The sequence below is a fragment of the Neolamprologus multifasciatus genome, chromosome 6 (genome assembly GCF_963576455.1).
Source record: "Neolamprologus multifasciatus chromosome 6, fNeoMul1.2, whole genome shotgun sequence".
Taxonomy (NCBI): domain Eukaryota; kingdom Metazoa; phylum Chordata; class Actinopteri; order Cichliformes; family Cichlidae; genus Neolamprologus; species Neolamprologus multifasciatus.
The window spans coordinates 15,956,713-15,983,977 of record NC_140444.1 but is presented as its reverse complement, the minus strand read 5'-3'; the positions used below and the strand labels follow the sequence as shown (position 1 = coordinate 15,983,977).

The following is a 27,265-nucleotide window of genomic DNA, read 5'->3' as shown; positions in this document are numbered from 1 at the left end:
CAAGACAGCGTTTTATTCATATAGTCATTCAAGTGCATGCAAGCAGTTACAAAGGGCTTTACAAGTGATTTAGAAAAAAAGCAAAAAGTTGGTGGATTCACAATAAAATATTATAGAAAATTAAAGCGCTGATTAATAACAACACAAAATCTAGTTAAAACAGATTAAATAACACAAAAGTATTGGTCTATATTGGTAAAAGTGTTACCCACTACATATGTAATTAAAGTAAGCAAATAGTAGTACATAAGTACTACTATTTGCTTGCCTCCACCAGTGTATGAATGTGAGAGTGAATGAATAGTGGAATTGTAAAGCGCTTTGAGGGCCCCGAAAAGTGCTATATAAATGCAATCCATTATTATTATTATTATTATTATTATTATAAGTACAAAATCAATCTTCAGAAATGTATGGACAACATAACTAAGCTATTGTTATTCCTATAGAAATGCTTCAATTCACAAGTACCAGCTTGCTCTTTTACTGCTGTCTGGCATCAAAATAGTTTAAATCATATTTATATTCATATCACAGGTCATTGTAACAAGTGTGGAATTGTTAATGAAGTAAAAAAAAGAGGAAAAGCACTCTTCTGCTTCACAAATGCATGCAAGCAGTATCTCTAACTTGTACTAAACCTACTTGGTTACTTTTCACATAAAACAGAACACAACTGGTTGAAAGCTCGTTAATTTGCTGGTACAATTTCTTAAATAAATCAAGTACATCTTTCGCTTGTAAACTGTGACATTTACAAGTAGCAGGAACAAAGTCATCAAAAAGTCATCAAAAAGGTCAAACCAATTAAGTGAGAAATATAAAAAGTTAACTGTTTTTTCTAAAGGCATTATGAACAGCACCCAAGTAGTAAAGCGCCTGGGGTTTGAGGGTGGAGAAGCTGTAGGAACAGTTTTGGTGGCACTCGAGAGAAACAGCATGCGCTAGTAATTAAGCCGTATACTGTATCTAATTTCATTCTCAATCACCAGCAGCAAGTTTTTCGCTGCCGTATGGACTGACATGTTTAAGCCAGTCCATGCCTTTCTTTGTCACGACCTTGCTTGCTACGTGTGTGGTACGCTACAATATAAAATTCTAGGCTTTCACACAGAGTCACTCGAAGCGTTTCATGGCATGTTATAGCGCACGCAATCAGTCATACATCGACTGCCAAGCATCTGGGCAAAAAAAGTCCCAAGACTCCCTGTTTTTGAGCAAAGTCAACACACAGATAAAGGCACATAGTTCCCCAAGGTTAGTTGTGATGTGAGAAAATAACAGCACTGTCCAAGAAGACACTGAAGGATGGAATCACCCCCTGGTAAGACTGTGCTGGCTGAGAGTCAACTTGAATTTGACTCTCAGAGTTGCTGTGCCAAGCCAGTGGCCAGGAGCTGGCATCATAATGATATACTAGTAAGACTAGTCCACTCACGCACACCCTTTAAGAGCATCTCTAGTTTCTTACAATCCAAAGCACAGTGCTGATTATTTGATCTGTTTGTGGCTTGCGGTGTTCCCAAGTGTGCCTATGTCTTTATGCAACTATTTGGAGTTTTGTTCAAAATGCTTGTAAAGACATGTAAGTATGTGTTGAGGGAATGTATACATGTTTATTTTTAAGCAACTACACAGGGAGGACACAGAGCTGCAGCTTCACTGCTCTCAAAACTCTGTGGAACTCAACACAATCACATCAAAGCTGCACATCAACGGCATCCCTAATCTGATTTACTGCCATGAGATGCCTCCTAGCAGCATGGTGGACATTTGATACAATTTGCTGTCTAAGAAAAATTCAGGCCAAAGCCGATGTCTTGTTCTCCTTTTTGTGTTAGTTGGACACATCAAGGAAATTCCCATGCACCGCGGGAATAAATAAATCTGATCTCACATCTTGGAGTTTGTGGTGATTTGTCTTACAAATCCCTTTAACTCCCCGCACCTCCCTGTACACCACTCATCTGGACCTTGAGGTACAGTTACCTTTCATCCTTGGCACTATTACTGTGTAGAAGACTGGTTTTATAAATGTTGTCTTAGCCATTAGGCAGATAAAACCTGAAGTCACTGCATATAATGTAGCTGTGCTATGTGTGGAAAACATCTGTTTTACTAAGAAAAGTTGAAACGTTGACAAAAGATCATTAACAACTACTAATAAACACTTTAACAATATTATTTCTCACATTTCTGTTTCTTATTGCCTGAAGTTCAATATCCAACTTTACAGTCTATTACTTGAATATGCAATCTGTAAATGGTGTCCAAACCCACACTACAACCGAACTATGCCCTTCTTACGCCTGCTGTCTTGTTTTCGATGATTCCTAAGAGGGAGTCCAAGGTTATGGCTACTTTCAACTCTGACCAGAAAATGAGTCGGTGTGCCAAAATCAGTCTGCACATTTCACAGGAAGTGAAAAGACTGTGATACATGCATGAGTCTAATCAGTGAGGCATTCTTTTTAACCTCCTCTGCAGTCAGGACTGCAGACACCCGTGCACACTCTTAACTTTTCTTGACACTTGCTGTAGACTTTTGTTTAACTTTGGAGAAGTTGCAAGTGTGAGAAGCGAAACCTGGGGGATATATTCACAAGTCTGACCAAAATCAGAGAGCTGAACCAAAATGTTTTCCAGTGACCTGTTAAGTGATTGCAGATTAGTATTTCTGGTCTTGGCTGCTTTGTGATTATATGCCTTCAGGCACGTGACTGGAGCAAAGGGTTTGAGTGCTTTGCTCTCAGGTTGTTTGTATTTAGAGGCCGTGCAGCCAAGTGTACATAATTTAAGAGCACAAGTGTATTTTAATCTTTCTGTGCTTTTTTTTCTTCTAGGAATAAAGAGAGTGGAAAAGGGCATTCGGGGGCATTTTTCATTCACTCATCAGTCAACTCTTATATTCTTATTCATAAAGTCTGTCGTACCTTGTTCTGTTTTCTTGTTTAGCCAAAGAAAAAAGAGGAAGAAAGAATATCCTAAGTACAGGATCATATAGCAATAGAAATAGTATTTCTGCAGGACTGACAGATGGATGAAAGAGCATAGTTCCCTGTGAAAGAGCATTCCCAGACTATGAGCAAGAAATGAGAGGTCCAGTCTACCCCAGAGGAAACTCATTAACAGGAGCCAGAGGCCTCATCTCCCCACATCCCTCCACTACCTATCACTGCCCAGTGTTCCAGTATCTCACACTATCTCCTGTGGGAAGATAATGCAGCTCAGACAATGTATCTCAGGATTACCACTATAAAAAACCCCAAAACAAAACACACACACACACACACACACACACACACACACACACACACACACACACACACACACACACACACACACACACACACACAAACAGAAGCAGCTGTTCACAGTCATTTATCCTATATGCAGCCCAGGTGCCTAGCCACACTGTCTCTTTATCATCAGTGTCATCACTTACTCTCAAGGACATCCCAACAAATGAACGCAAACATTCGGTATCATCTCAGTGCAGATGGACTAATAAGAGATAGTCAGGGCTTTGAGGGCGGAAAACAAACACAAAAGAAAGGAGGGAAAGGCAGAACACTAGAAAGTGGGAGAAGCCAAAACAAAACTGTAAGCGCTTCTATTACTGGCATGAGCTGGGAGTGAGGGCTGTCCACACTGATTTGGTATGTCAAAGGTGCACATCATTTGTTAAGGGATGAATTGACACATTATTACATTGCTGCAATAAGATTGCAAAGGTCGTAAGACTGGAAATATAATAATATAATTGACAAAAATCTTACAACATGAAATATATTGCATATGGTGCTGGCAAGTTTTAGAGATGACTGGTTTTTATTTCAGTGATTAAAAACACTGATTTTTATTTTTTTATTTTTAAATTGATTGATGTTCAGTTCCTGTTAATGAACTTCACCACTTGTTATGTATGTAGCCCAATAAAAGTCCACTGGGAAAGGGAAGGGATTATGCATCTGAACTGCTGTAAGGCATTTAATGTGGAACAGATGGGTAAAGTGCTTAGTTTGCATTAACAGCAAACTGCTTTAACAGCAAATTAACACCATAAACAGGAGCAGATTAGAAAATTATGTTTTTTTTTTAAACTAAAATGACAAAACTGGGAAAATTATAAATAAAGGACCGTCGGATAAAAGGCGTAGTTTTACAGCACACTTGCAAACATTTCATTCGTTTGAGTATTGTGGTAAAGTCCTTTTAGATGGTGAATGTAAATAAAAGTATATTGCATATATACTGCATATATTGCAGTGCAAACAACAACAGCAACAAAACAGTACATCAGTATTTTGATTAATAAAAGGGCGTACTTCATTTTACATAGCCTTGAACTCACAATTGGGTCCAGTAATTCTAGCCTCAGAGTCATACGTCAAGTGATTAAGACAGTTGCTGTCTGTCACACACTGGTTATTTAAGACCATTTTATGCACAGTGCAGTTTATCTGATGTCAGTAGCCACTGAATATAAATCGATGTGGTCAGGCAAGGAAAAACATGACCAAGGCTTTAACTGACAGGACAAGGCCAAACAATAAATGATAGAATTTCACACTATGCTATTCTGCTGGGTAAGACAAAACCTTAATGCTAAACTGTCAAACACACACTTCCTTCAGCTGCCCACTGATGGTGTTGGGTTTGCTAATGGTGCCCGGGAGCAGTACATCTCAGTGTGTCAGATTTACTGCACTGGTCTGCACTGGTCTGGCTGAGGAAAATGAAATTCTGGGAATGTTATAGGTGTTGTGGTGAAGTGGAAAGACATGAGAGGAGAAGCGAGAGTGGAGAAATGATCAAAATTTGCATTTTTAGTTTTTATTTTTTGCCATAATGTTGATGAAGCAGATGCTTAAAACCAAGATCTGAGCTCTAATCAGAACCAAGAGGCAATTTCACCTGCAATTTCCAAACTGATTGGAGTCTGATGTTGAAAGGCTACCCCAGTTCTTGGCTTTAGGTTGTTAAGGCTGTAACCTGAGAGATAAATGCTTATTCTTGTACTTTGATCATCCACTGGTTAACTGTATTCCACATGAATAAACATTTACATCAGTGATCAGTGAAGGTATAAAGAAAGTTGTTGCATTCCACTTACCGACAGATAACAAACTGATTGGGCTTAAAGTCCTGATATAAAGGGAGTGAGGGGGAGAGAAAGTGGTTGACAAAAAGCAGATTAAACATGTGATTCACTGGAGCTTAGTGACCTCAAAGTAGAAATGATGATGTTCAAATGAAGAACTTTTTGCAAGATGAATCACACAACACACATTACAAGATGCCTCAGCAAAAAAAAGAATTCTTTAAACGAAGGAGGTGCACTGAATCTGCCAGTAAACTAACAGATAAAGGATGTGACGATCCAGCGCTGTCAGCTGTATCTCTAGCCTTTGGGTGTGATGATGTCACAAGCAGCAAACACAGACTCACTAACAAGGGGCTGGAATCTAATTCCTTGCAGGTCAGAGAATCCATGCATACAATACTTAAAGAAATCTCTGCTCTATCTAACTGGCATATTAGCAATAACTTACCACCTGCACTGTAATATGTCTGCCTCAGAATGAACAGGACCACAGAGAACAGTAAAGAATGTGTTGCATATATGCACATAATCCACTCATGCCAACTTAATAACACACTTGCCTCTCTGCCAAGTTTGGAAAATGTGCCACACACAGACACTCTGTTCATTTCAATGTTAATTTCCTCTCTGTCTATGCATGTCACGCGGGACAAAAATGTTGCACCTGTAAGCAGATAATGTGCCTAAATGTCTTGGCTCTGTTTAGGCTGGAAGAAACATGAGAGGCCCACTGTTCAAACGTCTCTGTGAATATATAAATACGGACTTGTTCCTAAGGTTAGACAGATATGTTCTCTTCCTTTCAGAAAGTCACAATATTATTTCAGTGTGTAGTTTCTATGGAGGTTTCAATCACCCATATTCAATTATTGGGTCTATCCGAAGAGGAATTATTACATCTTCAGTGTGTTCACCAATTAAATCGCCTTTTCCTTTCGGTACCCATTTCCTCCTCAGTGTGAAATATAGTGGAGTGCAATGCACTGGAAAGCATAATGATGTGGGGTAAAATGGGGATTTACTCAGTCAAGTGTTTGCTGTGCAGCTTTCTCTACCCTGAATGGAAAATGTAGTCAGTGTAATAACACATTGAATGGCCACAACATTAAAACCACCAATGCAAAGTACGCATTCATCTGGATGTTACTTTGAGGCGTTTCATCAATCTAAAAGCTGTTGCAGACCTAGCACACCCTGCCATGGTAATGACACTCCCCAGAGGCAGTGGTCTCCATCAGCAAGATAATGCAGCTTGTGAAACAGCAAAAAAGGCTCAAGAAGGGAAACGAGAAACACCCAGGCTTGACCCATCCTCCAAACTCCACAGATCCCAATCTGATCAAGCATCCATGGGATGCGTCCTAACAAGCCTAATCCACAGAGGCCCCAATGCAAAGCATCTGCTGCCAGTGTCTGTCTAATTTCTGCATCGGTGCATTCAATTCAGTGGATGAGACTTTCCTTATATAATTGAAAAAGTGTTTTAGCTGAATGTGACCAAAACAAGCTCATATGTAAATACCTCTGAAAGAGTGCCGGGACACAACACACAATAAGCATGAAACAGTTATACCGCCTTATATTTTTTGAATCTATGGATATTATCCTCGTCTACAGCTTTAGAACACAATCGTGCAAAGCTGTATCAAATCACTGTAAACCAGATTACTGGGTAGAAGTTGCTTTACTTAAACAATCCAAACGCAAGTGTAATTTCAATAATCTGGTCAATCTCAAGGATACAGAAGTCAGCATCAGCCCATGACGTCTGACTTTAAGCATCAGGCCAAACAGCAGCTGTAGGAACTGACAGGAGGAGGAACAGGAAAGAAACAAGCAAGGAGGAAGGAAGAAAGACAGAATAGCAGAGGAAAAGGGGGACAAAGGCAATCAGTGCTAGTTCCACACTGGCTTGACAAACAGAGACAGAGTTGTGAGTTTTTTTATGAGGGGTTAGACAGATGTTAGTTCTTACTGCTGAGGTTTTCACTGTCTCCCTTTCAGTGTTTACAGCTGAAGGCTTTCCGGTGATGGTATTGTGTCGTCTCAATACTGCGTTTCTTTCTGTTATTGCCGTAACCTCAGTATAATCAATAACAGACAAAAGGTACAGGAAGCTAGCATCCGTCCAGCACTATGTTTTTTTGTTTTGTTTTTTTAAATACATGCACAAGTGCCCCCGCCCACAGAAACATATTTCTGTATAATGTACATTAACACCACCTATTGATCAATATTAGCCTTTAGCCAATGAAAATGTCTTACAGATGGAGTGAAAGAAATGCAGAAAAATACATAACAAACCTTCAAAATCTGAAATAATTCCCTCCAAGTGTGGGTTGACTCCAGAATCAGACATTTTTTTCAGGCAGAAACCTTTTCTTTCAGCTTCTAAAGAAAGTTTGTTGCTTTTGAACGAACTCAAAAATAGAATCAGTGTGAAACAAGTCGGAGCCCACGAGTTTCTCTTAAAGTATCAGCTGTTTCTCTCTGACTTCCCACCAACTTCTCTATGTTGCTGCATTCAGACTTCAGAGAGAGAGAGAAAAGGCAAGCCTCCTCCCTTCTCCTCCTCCCTGTAGTTACACACCCACCCTTCTCCTAAATGTCCTGTGTACGTGTGTTTCCCCTGCCCCCCACACACTCATACATGCACACTCATGTAGACAACAGACGTCACACTCTGAGACCCTTTCCAACCAACCAACCTGAGGTCTGATTTCCTCAGTCAGCCTCTGAACAGCTCTGAGAGTGGACAGCATGTCAAAAACCAAATTAAACTCAGATCAGACATCTTTGTTACAACTGCGGCTGTTATGATCGCCTTCATAAAGAATACCTTCATTCTGGCACAGCTAGAGCGGGACTACAGTTAAAGTGAGCCTTTGAGGTTTCAGTTTTGGGTAAACAACCTCTAAAACTGGCTGACATGTTAATTAGAGTGCAGTCACTTCAGGAGTAGCTGCTTTCCTGTGACACAAAAACCTGAGAGACTTCCTGGAGAAAGTTGGCATTAGGGATATACAATGGCGCCTCTGGGCAATCAGCAAGTGATTTGTGCACCAGCCCGCCTTGTGTGACTGTGTTATCAGGGGAAACATGGGAATTCAAGCTCCGTGGACACAGGTAATATAGCACTACTGCACTTCTGCTGGCAGTGACACTGATGAAAAGCCTGCTTTTTGATGTGGTAGATATGGTTACATTGCTCGTCCTTGAGGCTGCTCTAACCAATTTGGTGACTGATCTTTGTAGCGATAGAGAAATCGTGTTGAAAAGGTGCTGACAAAACAACCCAAAGTGGTGAAATATCAAAGTTAGCCATGCGTTTACTTAACCACTTCCACTGTCTCCCTGTGGGACGTCCTACCGGATTTCTTATGCGGGAATCTACTGCGGAGTCAATGCAGCAGTGATGCTATCACGATAATTGATGATTGGTCATGAGTGAGCAGCTTATCACAACTTCCTGTTTGGAGACAGGAATGACTGCAAATGAGAATTGTGGCAAATACACTCTGATCCTGGGTTAGTTTTACAGTTTCCACACTAATGGTAGAGGTCATAAGCATTAATGTAGCAGATGATTCCCAACTGGCATTCAAAGGAAACCCAAACCTAAAGAATAAACCACAGGAAGCTGGTATTTCCCACTTCAGTGTCACACATTAGATATCACAAATTAAATGGCGTCTTTCACCACAAGAATGGACAAAGAGGCTTAAGTGTTGCGTGGCACATTTACAGCTTTTAAGAAGCATTCGCGGAATCCTATCTGAATGAAAAGCTTCATTTTAAGGTGCACTGGGTGCCAAGCCCACCCAGTGGCCCCTAACCCTAACACCCAAGAGGTCAACAGTAACACAGAATAACACTGTGTGTTTGTGGTGCAGTGTCATTACTTCATACAACTGCTGTGAAGGTGTCTCGGGACAAAAAACAGAGCACAGCACAGTGTATTCCAAATCCAATAGTAAAATATTAACATTTATTTTCACGTGTTGAGCTTTAAGTCCACCTTAATAAAGGACAGAGCAAAGTAATGATTAAGCTGTGTGTTCAGGTCTTTATAGTGTATATTAGTGTGCGTGTGTGGGCTCTCTCTGTATGCTGACTGTAGATTTTGTGCTGCACTGTGGACCATATGCAACATGATTCTGTAGCAGTTGCACTAAAGGACACACGGCTTGTGAAACACACACCTCATTTAAGCTTGTGTGTATTTATACAAACACGGATACACAATCCAGGCAGGGCAACAGCATGAGCTCAAAAATCCAGAGTGACGTCTGGAGTGACAAATCTGTGAGTAACATTACATGAAAATGTGCCTTTGTGTAAACTGACTGTAACTGCAGGCGCAGGTTTGTTTGTGAGTGTCTGTGGGTCCGTGCCCCTGAAAGAGCTCCGCAATAAACCGAGCCCGAATCATTCAGCGTCCTGTCTCTTTGGCAGTGAAAGACACCAGAACTGTTTGCTTTGTGTCTTTTACCTGTGTGCGAGTGTTCAACCCATTAAGCAATGCGTTATTCCCAGAGCAGTTTAATGTTTTCATGAGCGGGGTTTGAATGGGATTTAATGATTCACGCTGAGATCACCTTGATGGGATTTTCCAGAGACATTGCATTTAATTGCACATTTATATTATAATCAATGCATCAAAGAATATAAATACAATTTTTACTTTGAAGTGTTGGAGATGTAGAGCATTTCTAACATAGCAAAATTAGGAAAAAGAAGTAATTTAATCACTTTGTTTTCTATATAGATTTGACATTAGGCCTGGATCAAAGTTACACATTTTGCAGTCACCTAGGGTAGCACTGGCACATAAGGCCATGCTTTAACTATGACTGTTCACTGGAAAAACTATTGAGAACATAAAATGATTCATGTTGTCTCCATCGTAGTAAGATAAATTGGCTTAAAATTTGCGTGGACAATTTATAGTGGCAGGAGGCTGTCGTGGTCTGCAGACTTGGATGCTAGTCCCTGTGTAAGTAATTGGCCTCCTAAGCCTGAATGGCATTTTGACACAGATATATAGTCTGACCAAAGAGTCACATGGAAGTTACCAAACTACTTCAACATTAATAATGGATAAAAATTGGGAAAAATATTATTCTCCTTTCTTTAAAAGTCTCTTTAAAGAGTTCATATACACAGTTTTTGGGTGAGACATACATCATGAGGGATGAAAAGCAAGCCTGAGTATTTTGTCCATGAAATGTTCCCACAAGTTCCCCATACACAGCTATCTCTTTGTTCATATTTTGACACTTTACCACTATTGTACAGTTGTTCGCACCCTAATGAACTTTTCACAGGAGTTTGTTTATCTCTGTTTTCTCACCCCTATAATAACCCGTGTTTCCATCATGTTGAATAACATCACCTGTCAGAAATCCTCTCTCAGGAGGAGTGAAGGTGGGGCTTCCCTATCAGTTTCCTTTACTCTATGCACTGTTTTCACGGCTCCCTCATTTATCATTAACAAGTAATAATAAAAGAAACAATATGAGGTGAGATACTGGGAGAGCAGCGGGAGGAGAACTGCGAGGCGTTCACTCATAGAGGATGTCCTGTACACCTTTTTTATGGAACATGGTGAGCTGAGTGATTTCCTTGATTTCCTTCAACTCTGGGTTCATATGTATTTGTGGATGTGGGTGAGGTTATGTGCACGTGTCTTTTAGGGTGAGGGTATACAGCTCTCAGAGTGGATACACCACAACAGCACTTCTACAACCCCATATTCATGTGCTAAAAGAGTGAACAGTTAATTAAAGACAAAAGTTGCAGACTGTGTGCTCAGATTCAGCTGAAGGCTAAAATTAAAAAATAATGCTAAACGTTGCGTGCTGATGTTTACGAATAGAAATAGCCACAAACATAATTAGACACCTAAGACGCATTTTTAGAATATAATAACTTCGAGGAGAAAAGCAAACATCGTATTCACACAAACCAAAAGGTTGCAAACAAAGTGGACTGCATTTTTAATGATAGATACAGTCTTGTGAAAACAGAGGGAAAAAGCACATCCCATGATTCAGTAGCCTGTAGAAGCTCGTTTAGCAGATATACGTTGAAGTAATCCTTTTCTGTACAACTTTATCAGTCTCTTACATCATTGTGGAAGAACTCTGGCCCGCTCTTCTTTACAGTGTTCCTTCAGTTCATTGAAGTTTCAAGTATTTATTTATGCACAGCTCTCTTAAGGTCCCACCACAGCATTTCTATCACGCTGATGTCTGGAATTTGACAGGGCCATAGCAACACCTCAATTTTTCAATACTTTTTCAGCCATTCTGTTGTAGATTTGTGCTTGGGATCATTGGCCTGTTGTATGACCTAAGCTTTATCTGTCGGACCGATGTGGTCTAATGGTCGACTCACTGACTGTAAGGTACCCTGATCCCGTGACTGCAAAACAAGCTCAAATCATCGCTCTTCCACCACTGTGCTTGACAATTGGTTTGAGGTGTTTGTGCTGATATGCTATGTTTGGTTTTTACCAAACATGGGGCTGTGCACTGTGGCCAGACATCTCCACTTCTCAGAAGAACACAAGTAGTGTGGTTTGTTCAGTAGCAACTTTCCAAACCCTAAGCTTTGCTTTCCTGATCTTCTTAGTGAGAAGAGGCTTTCTCCTGGGAACCCTTCCAAACAAGTCATACTTGTTCAGTCTTTTTCTAACTGTACTGTCATGAACTTTAACATTTAACATGCTTACTGAGGCCTGCAGAGTCTGAGATGCAGCTTGGACTCTACTGAGCATTGCACAGTCTGAGCTTTGGATGAACTTGCTGGGTCATCACTGTGTTAACAAAGACCTGAACCAAAACCTGACCAGACTAACTTTATGTTTAGAGTTTATATAATGCATCATACTAAGACGTGTCGAGACAAAAACCTGATGAAACTTCTTGATCTTAACAAATGTGAGGAGATGTTTATTTGCCTTATTTCCCAAAGGAAGTGTATCAACTTGTCTTTTTAAAACTATCAAAGAGGGCTTTAACTGTCCTATTTAATATCCTTTTTACATCTACTGAATTATTGTCATTTGATTCTAAACAGGCCACAAAATACTGCAATTCATGTAATCGCAACAGTCATGATGGCTATTTCCTTCCAGTTTAAATGCTAACACATAAAGCAACTCGTAGGCTTTGTTTTACTTTCCTTTAGTTGTATTTTCAAAGTAATTCTAACAAGTCAATGTGTTCACCATGCAGGACAGCCATGGTAGATGACATCTCATATTGAACATATTACTTCAATCCCGAACAGATGAAGAAAAGGAACAAGATGGTTGTGTTACAGATGCACACAAGAATTATTTGTGCACTTTTAAGCAATCACAGTCTTAGCCCTTACCATTTACAAAACAGAGGCTGAGAGGATCAGCGATGGGTGGTGTAAGGGCTGGGGCAGCTGTCAAGACAACAGGTCCAAACTAAACCATACAGCACAGACGGAAAACCAGGAAACAGCCATGCAAGACTTCCTTAAATAAGAGGAAGTCTTGCATGGACCAGGGTGAAGTCATATCTAACTACAATGCTTTCTTGTTGGCAAAACAATGCTCTGTCACCTCATATCTCGAATACACCACCCGTGACCGCCTCCCAGTTATTGTGACAGTCTTTACTAAATTCATCAACCTCCCATAGAATCACTTCATCTGTAAAATATGAATCATCCACAAGGGAAATTTCACAAAACTGAGAGAAATGGTGACTACAGTGCAGGAGATAAAATGACACTGCAACAGTGCCATCAAGTGGAAACAAAGATAGGTATGCCATGTGTGTCTATGCATAATGCGACTCACTGAGCTCAAACACCTTACTAAAAAATGAATTAAAGAGACTGTTGCTCATCTTAATGCCAGGATTTAATTATTAAAAAAAGCTCAATAAGTCAGATTAGAGATTTAGCAAATCTATACATTTAAAAAGAGTTATTAGGAATCTTATCATTTTTGGGAAAGAGTTCCTGAATAGAAGAGAACTAAGTAGCAGCAGATGCAAGAAAGTTTAAAGAGTTTTCTTTCCAGAGCTAAATCATATTAGCAGGAATATTAGCTCTGCTTCCTATCCCCCTCAACTTAAAATAAACTGCATGTGCCAGCTAGAACTAATCTGACAACTAGGCTGTGCAGCTTAAAATGCTGTGATGACAGCAAGAAGACTCAGCTCTGTCTATCTACTGATGGACTGTGTATGGTGATCGACTGTACCCAAAGCTGGTAGCTTCAGTTCAGCAGCAACTGGAAGATTTCTCTTTCTGGGAAGTCATATTTGACAGCTCATCACATGAGGTTTACTCACTGGCTCTTTGTGTGTGAGAGCTGATAGAAATAGTCTGAGCACTTTACAGCCTACTGTACCTGTGGCTGTGCGTTCAATCAATGATAAACAAAGAAGAAAAGTTGAAGGTTTGTAGCTCATGCAACATCTATGAGACATAGATCAGAAGGTTAAAGTTGACCTGTAGACGGACGCGCACACACAAACACACACAGATACAGGTCTCTAAGCAGCGGCTCCCACCGCAACAGATCAAGCAAGGCAAACACAAGTGGGGTGGCTATAGCTGAATGCTGCCGTACTGCTAAGAAGCTGCTTCCATCTGAAGTCTAACAAAAAGAAAAGAAGCTACGCTGAACAAAACGTTGAACTTACCAGCTATTCTGTCTCGCTCCATAACTCAATGGCTACCTCAGATAGCCACATGCAACCCTCTCGCTTTTCTCTCCTCTCTTTCCTTCCCTCTCTTTTTTCTGCTTGAAGACTTCCCCTTTCTCCTGACTTAGTCACCCTGTCCCCCTCTTCCAACCCTCCCTCTCCTCCTCCCTCCTCTTCCTCCCTCCGTCTCCCTTGCTCTTACTTCCTCCAAGTTTTAATGTCTTCAGTCTGTCAGAATAACAAGTGAACAGAACAGACAACCACAGCCATGTGCAAGTCATATGGAGTCCCTCTTTCCTGCTTTCTTTTCTTTCTCTCTCTCTCTTGATTTTCTCTCCTACACACATATTTCACAGACTTTTATCATAAGCGGACACTTTTTCACTGTCGCCTTTTTTCTCCCTCCACTTTTCTTTTTCCAGTGTTTTATATTATCCCCATGATACCGAAACGAGTCCTCCTTTCTCTTTATCTCGCCTGCTCCCGTGACACTGAGGCTGTATTATCTCTTTGAAATAGAACTTCAGCCCACTTGGCCATAGGTCCTCATGTGAAAATAAACTCGCTTATTTCAAGAGAAATACTCTTAACAGTCCACAAGGACTCCCTGAACTACTCCAAGAACACACACTACATGTTTCCATGTCATCATTGCTATACTAATTATGCTATCAGGATATACAAACCCTACATTCACCAAGGCCAACATTTCAAACCACAGATGAGTCTCTAAGTGGATTAAAGAGATTTCTCATCCAACCTAATCTAAAAACACTTCAGTCCTGGCATTCATGAATGAAGAGCCTCTCAATGAGGGTTCTTTGCAACTTGCTAATAATCGTCATTACAAGACCTCCACCAACAAGCTTGTTGACCTCTGTGTCTGTCTTTTAGCTCAGCATTTAGGAAATGACAACATTTTTCACAGTCTGAAAGCATAATTGTTCTGTGAAACCAAAACCAGATTTAGCAGCAGAAATCACTGGTGCTCCAGAGCAGCATGCACACATACTTCACACATCATGCCTGACCCTCTGCTTGCTGCTCAACAAGGTCAAGGGCCACTTAGGGAGCTGCTCTCTTGGCAAAACAAACTCATACGCATCCATCTTTGTTTTTGTGTCTGGGAAAGAATGAGGAGTAATAGACTAACATGCAACGACTCACTTCCTCTTTCTTAGAAGGAACATCCCTTCTTTAAATTGCAAAGTTAACGTCAGCAGAAAGCATAAACCTAAAACAGTCTTTGTATCACCCACAAAAAAATACATGAAAACAAGCGGATAGACAACATCTCTCTTTATTCAGATCTTGGACAAAGTGGTCAAATAACCTGTAAGGATTACTGTCCAAAAGTCTTGAGCCGATCTTCTTCTCTTTATATTTTGTTAGGAAAATGGGAAATACGTGCAGCGATTTACTGAAACATGTGCAAACATAATGGAAAGTATGCAAGGCAAAGAGAGAGTTTATACAATTGTAATGAGCTTGAAATTCAATATTTGGTATGACCACCTCCATTCTTCAAACACAGCCTGAACTCTCTTAGACAGGCTTTGTTGTAATTTCTTTAAACAGTCTTCAGGAATAGTTCTTCGGGCTTCTTGAAGGGCATTCGGAGCTCTTCTTTGGATGTTGGCTGCCTTTTGCTCTGTACTTTGTCAAGATGATCGTACACTGCCGCAACGATGTTGAGCTCTTGGCTCTTGGAACACAAGTTCACGACTGAAAGAGTTCCATTGTGTGTCCAGGTATGTGTTCACTGCATTGGCAGTGAGTTTGGGATCACTGTAATGCTGACAAATGAAGCTGCTTTCAGTCCCAAGCTTTCCTGATGGTACTGCATGGTAGATCAAAATGTTTTCAGTCCATCAATTTTGACAAGATCTCAACGCAGAACCCAAACCATGACAGAGCCTTCACCATGTTTACTTCTAGACAGTCACCCTCATTTCTGATGAGTCAGATATATTTCTCAGGTCCTGCCAGGTCATTACAACAAATATAACAAATAACAATATAGCAAGTAACAAAAGAAGTACAGTGACAATCAGTATAGTAAGAAAGTGCCTAAAGATGTAATTAAAATGGGTTATGAATAAATATAACACCGGTTCATCTCTTGAGTTAGATGCCTTTTTATGCTTAGATGATTTTTAGGTGAGCGTTAAGTGGCTGAAGTAACAAAACACATTAAAATGGTCAAAGAATGGACTGAAAGTGAGTGAAAAAGCAGCCAATGTCCAAAGAAAAACATTCATAAAATCTTGAGAATTATTGCAGAAGACAACTTTAAAAAAAATTTACAGCCAGGTCTGGCTCCTTTTGTCTGGCGCCGTTGCACAGTACTGTATTTCCTGTAACGATGAGAAGATTTTCTCTATTTGGAGTGCACTTTTACCAGAGCACTTTCATCTTCAGTCTTTTGTGACCAAATGTTTGTTTTGCTTTGTCTGTGTTTCAAATTTCAGGGCTTGTAAGGGAAAGATTATTCACATTATTTCACATTTTTCAACATGCTTTTCCACATGAAATGAACACAAATGGTAGAGGGGTGGATCATCCTGACTGAAACAGGAAGCGCCACTAACATACAAAAAAATACACAGCTTCCACAGGGGCCATCATTTGACATCTGCAAAAGGGAAGTGAGGAGAAGCAGAGCAGAAGAAACAGATTAGGGATATTCAAGTGTAGGTGCGATGTGAGAATTTAAGTAGCTTTAGCTCCAGGGAGGCTCTGTGGCTAATTGCAATAATTAAAGTTTTAATAATACCTAAAATAAAAACAATCATTTTATATATCATTAAAAAGGTTAATAAAACAAAATAACTATTTTAAAAATAAAAACACGTGGATTATAGCGCACAAAGGACTTTAAATACAAACACCTGGCCGAAGATTCTGGTAAAATCTTATGTCTCATAAGTTGGTTGTAATTAAGATTTCCATTTATATTTCTAAACATCCATATGCATTTATAAATTGCAATGTTTTTTACCTTGGAAAGCCTCAGATCATTTTTTCAAGGGCTGAGAACAATTACCGCAGCTCTGAATTCCACCCGTCTGGTGAGTTTGGATGATGATAAAATTCTCATGGAGGAGACCTTTTAAACCCCAAATCGGAATAAAAACACAGACAAATTGTGAGTGAGCGTCCTGGCGTTGAATCCATATGGCAAGCAGGAAGTCGATGTTGTGACAAAAGCGTGCGTTTAAAAATAGAGATATGTCTGTTTTGGCCACTGGCTCTTTCTGCCCCACGATGATTTTCCAGACTTACAACGCTGCAGTTAATCACAAGGTCAGAAACCCCCCACACCAAACACACAACATGTGCTTATGCATTTGTTGACTCACTCACATATAACACAACAGAAATGTAGTTTTTGATGCTGTAAAATATGTTAAAATGCCGCATTTGACATTAAGAGCTACTTTTGTTTGTTTTTGGATGGAGACAAGTTATGCTCCAGAATCATCTTTCTTGCACTCGTTCCCCGTTGTATATGTCTCACTCTTCTTCTCTGATTTGTGTGTGCAGGTATCTATTAGTACACAGGAATGTGCACATTTACATGGAAACATCCTTTAAATGGCGCCGATGATGTGGATGCAGGAGCTAGGGTTAGGAAAGATAAAATTATTATAACTTAAGGATAAATTGACATTGCATGACTTAGTTTACTTATTTAATATGAAAGTGAAAACAAAGATAAAAAAAAAAAACCCAAAATAACATTTCAGATATTTTATCATTTTATTTATGAGTTTATTTACCATTTCTTATCCTAATTATCTCACATAACCTAGTTTGGGGAAGTGTTGCCGGAAGATTACTCGCAGCAGTGCTTTGGATCTTTATTTAAAGTGACACTGACCTTTCAGCTTTATTTATTTAAATGTTCTTTTTCTGCTTGAATGTAAATTACAAGTTAAAAGAGGGACATTATTAGCTTCAAACAGCTCATAAAAATGGGTTTAACTGTGTTAGTTTTGAGAGAATTCATGTTCCCAGTGAATAAACATGACATTTATGGCCTCGTTTCTCTTGCATATGCCTTCTGTTTAACTACACATAGTAAACTGGCCTTGGTCCTAGAAAGAATCTCTTTTGTATAGCAAAACCCAAACATTTTAGATGTATGTGACAGACCAAAAGACTTTATTTTGGGTGCTGCAAAACAAAATTTGTGAGTAGTTTATGGGAAATTTGTTTCTCTGAACTTGTCAAAAACATAAATCAGACAGTTTTGGGGGACAGACAGAGACAGACAGAGGCCTCCCTCATTCATACCTTTCAACACCTCTCCATCACCTGCTGGAGAGATACCCTCCTATCACACACACACACTCACACACTCAGCCTCTATTATCTGTATGTGCCTCTGTTATGAATTTAAGTCATTTCATTGACATAAATACACAAACACTATATTCAGCATGTAGCCTACAATTTCACCCAATAAGGCAGATGGTCATGAGACACAGAAAGGCACGTGCGCTCATTCACTCATGTGCGACAAGCTCAACCCCCACACACCCTGCCCAGATGAACGCAAGGTTATCACACATTGACTAAGAGTGGATGGAGAGCCTTGGGGTGCACATTAATGTAAGCCGTCACTGCATAGCCCGACCTATGGGCAAAACGTGACTCAAACATGCTAAATTTAGTTATATAACGGTCGGGCAAAAAAGCTCACCAGCATGTAAGCCAACACTAAAGGGATGCCTGCAGGGCAGCGATGCACAATGAGGGAGAAAGAAACAGTGAGTAGAAGATAAAAGATGGAATGAGAAGAGGAGGAGCGAGCAGGGGAAGCGGTGAAAGAGGCAAATTGAGGGGAAAGAGAGGAGAAAAGGTGAGAGCTTGAAAGCTTCTTGTGTCTTCAGGAGTGAAAAACACCTTTTAGATGGATCCACACTCAGACTGCACACTCTACAGACAAAACTAAACTTGGCAAATTAAAACTGATTTATAGTTGAGTGTTTATTTTCAGCTAGTTATACAGCCGCTGCAATGCAAGAGTTGTAAAAAGAAAATCTACAAACATTGTGCTTTCATGGGAAGATATTTTTACTGGGAGATGGGGGAGAACAGTTTAAAATGAAATGAATGATGGTTGGATTTAATTTGGCTGCTTGAGTTTCGGGGTCTTGGCATTGCGCGCGGTTGGTCAGTGTAACAATGGCATGGTTAACAGGGACAGAACAAGAAAGCCATTATGAATGTTCCTGCTAACACTTGTGCTACAAACGAAAGTGAATTATTACCTTTAGATGTCACATATTTACTTTACATGTGATGATTATTAAAAGACCAAATTATCCTATTTACATTGTTAATTTACTTGTGAGAGTGATGATGTTCGCACGGACGAGCCTTCCAGGGAAGATTGGCTTCAGACGAAGAGTAACTGAGTCTGTCTTGAACTTGTTTGGTGTCTTTAGAGTCATGTAGGAGAAAACAAACTCAGCCCACAATAACCAGTCATCATGTTTGTGATCGTCACGTGTAGCCGTTGTGACCATGAATTCTGTTACATTTAAGAGAAAGTGCACTTTAGCCAGAGCAAACTTTATAAGTATGGATTCCAGATTAAAGAAATAAATCTCTGCTGTTACACCTCATTTACACGTAAGAATAAATCTGGCTTCAAGAATACAGACAAGCACCTGTCAAAACACAGGCAGACATACAGAAACACATTGCAGTTTAAGCTGCACATTCACGCTGCAGTGCAAACACATATATTCATATGTAATAACACAGACAGTGACATGCCTAACTGCACACACATACACACACGCACGTGCACAGCTCGCTCAAATCCTCTCTTTTCTCCAAATGTTCAGTATTCAAGAATCCCATCTGCACTCAGGAGATGGTGGAGAGCTAAAAAAAACAATAATAACAAAAAGTGATGTGGTGCTGTTAGCCACAGTCTGATGACCTCACCACAGAGCTACGCAGCACTCATCTTCCCCCTGCTGCATCTCCACCACACACACACACAGTGAGACACACACAGAGAGAGAGAAAGGCACTGTCCTCCTCATTTACGTCCCCTGCTGCTTCTGCTGCTCCAGCCTACATACACAACCTGGGGCATGTACAGGGAAGACACAACACTTCACATCACTCATCTACACAAGCCAAATTTAGAACTGGGCCCATGTGCTCACACAAACCACAGGAAATGCATTTTTGTAAACAGAAAAGAACTCAGACGCTACAATGCTGAACTAAAAATAACAATCCACCTTCCAAGTCACCAGATCACAAAAAGCCCAGGAGCTATTCAGACACTTTTAGACCGCGAGAGCTCATCGTTACAGCAATCTGGGAATTAGAAAAAGAAAGAACGGGAGAAGATCTTATCCCAGGTTTTTAGATCGTAGACTCCCGGCCCGGCTGCACGGCCCTGCAGACAATCTACTGGGCGAAGTTTTTTTCTATTCAATGCATCAGATATGTTTGAAATAATACATGTCAGGTATGTATGGAAGCTGAACAACCCAGCCAACCCATTCATCATCATGCAGATTTTGAACTGCTGATCTGTTGGCTTAAGTGAATCAAGTCAGGCTGTATTCAATAAAAAGAATAAACGACTGTCTAAGTATTGTAAACATTTCATTTATATGAACCTTATAAATCTCTGTGGGGAAACCCCCTTTGAGATTTCCATGTAGCCACTTCAACATTTGGGGTTGTTCAAAAGAAAGATTTACAAAATGTTAGTGCGAAAGACTGAAAACATGAGAAAAAATATAGCAGCAACTAGAGGTCTCAAACCAAAACAAAATTTGAGTTTATTTTGTGGTAATAATCCAATTTATATCCAATAATCCATTTTTTATGCATGCTTCTGGCTGTTTTCATCATATTAAAAAAATGCAAGACGAATAAACAGGTCATAATTGACTTGGATGTGAATTAATTTAACACAACAAATATGACCTAAAGTGATAAAAACAAATAAATCTCAGATGTGTTACTGATATGAGAACCACTATGGCTAGCTACATGGCCTGCACTCTCGTGAGTGTGCACAGCTCTGTGTGTTAAATTGGGAGTTTAAGATGGTTCCGCTTTTTCAACAAGCTCCCACTGCTCATTGTGCGACCGACACAATCACAGAATGAACGGCAATGGAAACTATAGAAACAACACAAAAACAAACAGAAGAGAAACGGAGCAGTTCCCGATCTAATGACGATGCCGTAAGTCAGCAAAGTTGCTATTAATCATGTCGTATTGCTAAGTATTTCCTGTTATTTAAACCGCAACCTTCTGTATTGGTGAGATTATACGAAGGAAAAGGCAACAGATTGACCTGAAAAGTGTTTGTAGATGCATTAGAGGCCACTGAAGGCAACAAAGTGGAACAGCCGTGGCATAAACCACTCACCGCCTGGAAGTAAGAGCAGCTTGCAGTCACACCAGCGGCACGGTGAGGCTGTGATTAAATATAGCAGTGCTGCAAGTATAATGTCTACCACGATCACCAGCTTACTGAAGCATGTTAGCGTGTTTATGAACCAGACCTGAACAGAACTTGAGGTGACGCTAAATACAAGTTCACGGGGGTTCCAAGATTTAGTGGGATTCATCCCTTGAGTATCTCCGAGGTCTGTAAATAATTTCAAAGCAAGCCATCCAATATCTCAAGACAGTTAAGGCTCCGCCTGAGAAGATGTTTCACAGCTCATAATATTAGCAGTACAAAACGCATAGCTGAAGTAATTAATGATGTTGACTCAGCAGCTGGTACATCCTTGTTGAGATGCACTCAAGCAATCCTCTGTGAGAACCAGAAAAAGTCATGAAGTGAACCAATCCACGACACACACTTACGCACAGCGAAACACGCTCACACAGTCCATCCAGCCTAATCCAGTTCACAGGAAAGCCCATTCCTTTAAGCTATAACTCACACAGGCTCCTCTCTCCCAGTTCTCTGACAATTTAAATCCCATTCTCAGGTCATTTGGACTGTCGGAGGCTGTAAAAGTGCTAGTAGTGCAGTCTGCATGTCTGTCCATCCCAGCATGGTTGTGGTAACACTGCTGGCTATTTCCTATTCACCATAAGGTAATCATTAGATGTGATAGTGGGCTGGCAGCAGTTTACATAAAATGGGATATCCTAAAAGTTCTTGATCCCTTGCAGGAAATAAGGCGTCTGTTGCAGCAACTGATAAATATTTGGACACTAAGTAGATGCTGCAGACAGTAGCCGAAACCGCTGTGCATCATTATTAACCGTGCAGGACTTCTTTTTTTAAAAAAGCTCATTTTGAGCTCTGATTATCACAGAAGCCAGAATAAAAACAGCCTGAAATACTGACTTCCCAAATCCATATGAGATTTGTTAGGCTCTAACAATAACAGTCTGTCAGCAATGCTACATTTGCTACAGTGTGTAATATACCTCATTGTGCATTATAAACTTACAGTCCACAGTGGTTAACTGCACATTAGGTAAATGACTAAGGTAAGCTTAGACAGCACGGATGAGAGGAGCAAAGCTATGTGATTTGGCTGATTATCATAAGGCACAGAATCCTGCCACATAAGCCCCAGGCCTCCTGCTTTCACCTCCATCTCTACAAATTAGCCTGAACTGATGGAGGGATAATGCTAGAAAGAAAAAGGAGGGAGAAAGAGAGGAGAGTTCCTGTGGTTCCCTGTGGCTTCAGACCTCTGTAATCAGCATGCCAAGCTCCTGATGTCTAAATCCACAACTCGGACCCAGACAGCACACGCACATACTCATCACACACAGGCAAAGATACACATAGGCACATGCACACAGATGCACACAGAGCGAGTGCCTGACACATGAGCTCTGCGGTGTTCATCTGGAGATTGGCAAAGAAGTACGTCCCAAATAAATGCAAGAAGACAGAGTTTCAATTACATAAGCTGTGTGTTGCACAGAGCCGAGGTTAAAGAGAATTCATTAACATTTTTCTGACTTTTCTAAAGAGATGAGAAAAAAAAAGATTAGTGAGATTTTTAACAGACCCCAAGTCATGCTGGATTTTAGAGGCAGATACTGTTACAGTGTGACTTTTGGATAAGAGTGACTTCAGTTATTATTAAATTACTGTGACCCAGATATGAGTGGGCCAAAAAAAAATTCACAAGTGGTCTGCAGTGGGAGAAAGACGTAATGGAGTTGCTGTTTTTAAACACATTCAACAATCTGTGCTGGAATTTCATTTAATTTAAGTACATAATCACAACAGTCACAAATAATACCTATAATTGTAGTAATGGCAGCTACAGTAGCAAGAAGTGATACAAGATCTTCATGAGAAAATTATTATGTTATCATTTTCACATAATAAAGGTAGAATTTATTGTCCATCCATTTTCCTCAGCTTAACCAATTGAGGGTCAAAGGCTAGCTGGAGCCTATTGTAGCTGTCATAGGGAAAGAAGTGGGGTACACTCTGGACAGGTTGTCAGCGTGTTGCAGGGCAATACAACATTAGACAGACAGTCATTCACACCTATGGCATACCATTAATCGGCCACACCAATTAGTTTAATCCAATGGATGCATTTAGACAATGGAAGGAAGCTGAAGTAACTCAATAGAAGCCATGCAGAGAAGCGAAGAAAATACAAACATCACACAGAAAAGCCTCAAATCAAATAAACTCGAGAAGATTAAAAACATAAAAACAACAACAAAATAAAACAAAAGAATGGGACCTATTGTGTAAGCCTGGGGGAATAAAAAGGTTTTGAGTCTGTTTTTAAATATATATCCACAGTTATAATTGATCTCAGGTCTGTAGGCAGCTTGTTCCAAAGACCAGGACCACAATAAATAAAAGCACCCTCAGCACCGGACTGGACTGTGAGCAGCTGCTTGTTGGCCAACTGCAACTGCATTCTGTTATTCTGCAGCTCAATAAGTGAGCTGACATGATTTCAACTTTATGTTCATGGAAACTGCATCTCAGTTTGATGTAAATAAAGATACTGGCCAAAAATGGATGATTGTAAGTGGTCACTGATCATCCTCCACAACTCATCATTCATGCCTTTCTGTCTTTTTACTTTGTGAAAGGGGTCAGGCTAATATTTTGACACGTATACCTTATATCATTGGAATTTTGTCTGATACCTCAGAGGAAACATTTTCTCACTGTAAAAAAATGTCCCTGTAATACACAAATAATAACCATGTAACGGGACAGTGGATGCCCTCATTATGATCATCCCATGCTTTAACTAATGACATCTGCTTGTAACATCAGATGTTTCTTTAATGAACATGCAGCAACATTTTTCACGACTGGCTGGCTGCTCATCATGATAAGCAGCAGCGACATGGCCTGTTTTCATCCTTATGTTATTCACAGGGGGCTTTGTTAAGCTGAAACGTCATCGTCCGCCTTCTCTATTTATAGCTAAACTCTGACACAGTGGCAAATGATGTCATACTTGCATGTGTGCGTCTGTGTCCATGCGTGTACACTTAAGCACAAGGGTATATGCAAGGGTATATCAGGTTATTCATCAGCAACAAAGAGCGAGATCTGCTTTTAACACGTAGGCTATGCGTTGTTTAGGAATGGCTCAGGTTTCCTGAGCTGAGAGCTAACTTTATTCAGATGTGACTTACAGATTTTAAGAGAGACAAAGTGAGATGTAAAACCTTAAGAGACAGAGCAAAATCAAATGACAAATGACATGATTTCTGCAGTAGGTGGGAACGCTTTAGGCTAATATCTGAAGGAAAAAGTCCAGACCTTTCAGTGAGTAAAACCTTGGCTGAGTAACTTCTATCTCAGAGCGCCACTATGGGATAAAACTGAGCTTTTGTACATGGCAGTCATGAAAGAAGACTGATAAAAGCAGTCAAACGCTCAAGCAGGGGTTTTAAAGTGATAAGGATTATATGAACTGGAAAACTTGGCAGCCTGACTCTAAGGTAGTGAATTAAACAGACGCATACCGATGAATACCAAAGTCTCCAAGGCGGCCTTATTATCACAGGGAGAAGTAGTGAATGCAGTCCAGGCCAATATGTGACTCACACTGAAGGGAATCTAGCTTAGCTGTCACTAAAGAGCCATTGTTAGGAAGAAATAAAGAGCTGCATTGACTTCCCTCATCTGCTCTTTCTCTAGGGGACCTACTGGTGTGGTTTAGTGGGAGGCTGCATGATGTGGAATTTAAAGTGTGATGGATTTTTAAAGAAATCGGTTAGACTCAATAGTGCTACAGCCCACCGTAACAAAATTCATCTTTGCTGATTTTTACAGTGCCCTGTTAGATCAGTAGGGCCGCATCACCCTATGATCAAATATCCAACTAGTGTTTTTTGGTGTGAGTTGTCCAGTTTTTGGAGAGATTAAGTGTCTGCATTTCCTTTAATAATATGAAATCAGATGACATTTGTCATGCATTGCTCAAGCCAAAAAATAAAAACATCTGAAAGATGCAGAAGCATTCCTTCAAAAATCATCTGTCCATCCATCCAATTTATTATTGTTGTTACTTTTTTTTACCCAGTTACTTTAAAAAAATTGCAAACCTTAGAGCACTGTTAACGTAGGAACTATTTTCTCTTCTGAGCAATATCTATAAGCTAAAGGGAGCGAGCAGCTAGCTAGTGGTACAATCACACTAACAGTGGGTAAAGACCGTGATGCTGAAAATCTATTGTTACCATGCGCAAGTGACATGTGTAGATGACAGTCATTGAAAATTTTGTCACTATGAATCCCACTGCGATTGTTTGGAGACTCTCCAAATTGTTTGTTTGCTCCTTTTCCAACCTGACATGAAACCATGTAATACACACGCTGGTCCACCGTGTCCATTTCACGCTTTGCTTTTCCAAAGCGTGAAATGGACACACATGCAGAAGTTGCATTACCAGCAGGAAGCGATAATATATTTAACACCAAGAAATCGCTAGTGAACAAAAAAGGTAAGAAGTACATTCCAGGGTCCTTCATCGCCAGAAACGAGTAGGCTGTGCAGTTAATGTGTATTTAAATGTAAATGTGTTAATAATGTCTGTTTAAAATGCTTTTGCATTATTATTTTTATGTTAACGGTGCTGTTAAAGCTCATTAATCTTTAGATCCAGTCTTAATGTCCAAAATCCAACCTGTTCTCATGGATAGATGGAAGTTCCCCATTCTTTATCAATAGTTTTAGGTTGCTGACAAATAAAAAACAAAACGTTATATTAATAACTGTTTGTCTGTACTGACTTAATAGAGGACAATTATATTTACAGAAAGGTATTCTGATCAACGACAGTACTTCTGTCTTAAATTGTATTATGTACAAAATTTTTAAGGAAAATAACATTTTAACATGACAGTTATATTTAATAAACATTTGCTAAAAGTCTGACTGCTGGTATACAAATACTCACATGAGAAGTCTAGCATGTACTAACAAAAATCAGCTCACTCTACTGTATATTGTAGTGAGTGGGCCATGCCTCCCACTACATGTAATCCAGCAGGCTAAATCCTGGCCATCATCGGGCTGGTGCACTGCAGAGAAGTTGACTCATTAATAATTTCCCATTTCCTTATAATATAAGAAAAGGTAGGACTGTGTACTCAAAATAAAGCTGTGCCCATTGCAGTGTCCTTTGATATATCAACTTCAAAGCACTGCAGCAGAGATTTTGAGAGACAAAACAAAATTTCTATAAAAACATGTGTGCAATGTGAAATTAATTATCAGCTGCACATTTTTCAGTGTCCTGTATTTCGTCCACAAGTCGACATCTCCTGCTTCATTGCATTTTTCTGTGAAATCTTCTATTCTAAGTCGAGCAAATACACACAACCAGCCCTCAGCAAAAATCCACCATTAAAAAAAAAAGTCCACTCAAGCTTAGGCTGTTTTCAAAAAGCATGACAATATATATCACAGCTGACTGGGATCTCTCATGCGTGGGAAGAGCAAGAGAAAAAAGACAACAGTGCTTCTTTGACTCCGCTGGATCTCACTGTTCATTGAGGTTTACATTACATGAAACTACAGAACAACATGTGCACATCCAGTTTAACAAGCCCAACAGACTGTTAGTCTTACCGGACTTTAATAAATCAGAACAACGTAACATAATCTTATATGTGACCTGACCAGGAACAACACAACAGTCCCACTTAAGAGTATAAAATTCAGCATCAGGTACCGGGAAAATTAAAGAACCTTCCGACACTTCCCAAAAGTTGCTCTTTCTGAAAGTATTGGCATTTTTCAGGCGTATTCAGTGGGGCTTTTTAACCTTAGCTTTGAAGGTATGTATAAAGTAATTACGAAAAATGAAAGATTTTACACATCAATGGTCTGTTATCTTAGGCTGTTTGAACTAATGCACCAGATCATAGCTACACTCCAGAATACATCCGCACAACTTCACACATCTGCCCAGTAAGGTTACACTTCAACTAAAA

The 27,265-nt window shown here is 39.9% G+C and overlaps 1 protein-coding gene and 1 long non-coding RNA gene across 4 annotated transcripts in view; both read right to left on the bottom strand.

Moving 5' to 3' along the window:
• LOC146516711 (uncharacterized) overlaps positions 1-27,265 on the bottom strand; it is a 138,523-nt gene that overhangs the window by 83,846 nt on the left and 27,412 nt on the right. The gene's annotated exons all lie outside the window — the stretch shown is intronic.
• The window catches only part of septin9b (septin 9b), a 70,350-nt gene that overhangs the window by 41,259 nt on the left and 1,826 nt on the right, over positions 1-27,265 (bottom strand). The window contains exon 1 of one of the 3 annotated variants that reach the window (XM_085163793.1): positions 13,801-13,955. The exons of 1 other annotated variant lie outside the window; for it this stretch is intronic. In XM_085163793.1, the coding sequence (XP_085019919.1) occupies positions 13,801-13,822 (22 nt within the window). In that variant the 5' untranslated portion in view covers positions 13,823-13,955. Of the gene's footprint in view, positions 1-7,411; positions 13,078-13,800; positions 13,956-27,265 lie in introns of those variants that run through there. One more of the 3 variants, XM_085163791.1, reaches the window with a different exon arrangement.